At 45.1% G+C, this 1,483-nt stretch overlaps 1 protein-coding gene across 1 annotated transcript in view; it reads right to left on the bottom strand.

Moving 5' to 3' along the window:
• Plekhb2 (pleckstrin homology domain containing B2) overlaps positions 1-1,483 on the bottom strand; it is a 90,623-nt gene that overhangs the window by 70,069 nt on the left and 19,071 nt on the right. Inside the window, exon 3 of the mRNA XM_023718770.1 lies at positions 594-746. Within this exon, the coding sequence (XP_023574538.1) occupies positions 594-680 (87 nt within the window). The 5' untranslated portion in view covers positions 681-746. The remainder of the gene's footprint in view (positions 1-593; positions 747-1,483) is intronic.

Genomic DNA, 1,483 nt, shown 5'->3' with positions numbered 1-1,483 from the left:
ATGCCAGCCAGCCCCGCCCCCTGGTGGGCTGAGCTGGTCACTCACACACACACACACACACACACACACATAAATAAATAAAAAAATTAAAAGAAAAAGAAAGAAAATAAAAAAAAAAAAAGAAAAAGAAAATTCACCATTTAAAAAAAAAAAAAATTAACCAATGGCATAGCCAATGGCCTGAACAGAAGCAGAAAATGGTCAGCTAGGCTGATAACAAATATGACAACTCCCAGAAACTATGACATCAGACTATTACAAAACTAACTAGAGTCACCATCAAACAGAGGCCAGTTTCTAAGTCACAAAGCCAACATGGTCTAGGGTAGCCCCACCTTTATTAGAGTGTGCAGCACACTGCTTCCTTTTCCACCAGACAAAGTGACACAAAATAAAAAGATCTCACTCAGATGAGAAAATCTGTGTGCACCAACTATGCCTCACTCTGTGAGGTCCCTGGTGTGGCTGCCTGCACCTACTGGACACAGCCCTTCAGCATGTTAATGGAAGCAGATCAGGAGTGGAAGAGGTCCCAGGTACCATCAAGACTGAGGAAGGGAAGATGGAGAAGTTGGATAAGGGAGAGGGCTTACCCCGACACTCGTGCCCTGTGCGGATATTGATGCAGTCCACTGGCATATGGACTTTATCCTCAACACTCTGTCGTGTCTGATCATCATAATAGATCAAGTGACCATCTGACCATAGGTCAAACCAATTCTTCTTCCAGCGCTTCAAAATAGTGCCTATAAAAATGGGAAAGGTTAGCTGTGGGTTGCAAGATTTGTCCTCTAACTCAATTCAAGCAAAAAATGAAACTTCCTTGAGCCTCTAAGCAAACTTACACAAGACCACCACCACCTGAAGCATCAGTGTAAGTGGAAATGCAAGCAGACACCTGGGCCTGACCAGCGCTACAGTTGGCAGGGATGCAGCCATCACGCTGCAAGAGAGTAAAGGCTGCCAACCGAAGGAAAGTCCCAATAACACACAGAAAGTTAGGCTTTAAAAGAAAAGGCTGGACCAGGGAGATAGCTCAGAATAAGAGCTTGCCTGGCAAGCACAAGGGCCTGAGTGAGTTCAATCCTTGGTTCCGGAAAAAAAAAAAAAAAAAAAGGCTAACTTTTAAGCTAATGAAAGAAGTGTAATATCTGGGGATTGAACTACAGCAACCTGAGCCTGACTGCTTTGTTGAAACAGGCACTTAAAGAGCGGAGCTAAGGGGCAGGCCCCCAGCAGTGTAATATCTAATTTCCCACATCTGTGTGGGGAACTAACCTGTTTTGTTTTGTGCAGTACTAAGGACTGAACCTAGGAGTGCTCTACTACAAACCTACTAGTCCTTTTTATTTTTTTTTAATTTTATTTATTTATGGGGGGGGTGGGAGGGGTGTGGCCAGCTCAGCCCACCAGGGGGCGGGGCTGGCTGGCATGTGGTGCTGGGGGATTGAACCGCGGTCCCTGTGCTTTGCTAAGCTTGTTC

Source organism: Octodon degus, unplaced genomic scaffold, assembly GCF_000260255.1.
Source record: "Octodon degus isolate 3935 unplaced genomic scaffold, OctDeg1.0 scaffold00062, whole genome shotgun sequence".
NCBI lineage: Eukaryota > Metazoa > Chordata > Mammalia > Rodentia > Octodontidae > Octodon > Octodon degus.
Note: the sequence above shows the minus strand (reverse complement) of the source record. Positions and strands in the feature narration are given on the sequence as shown.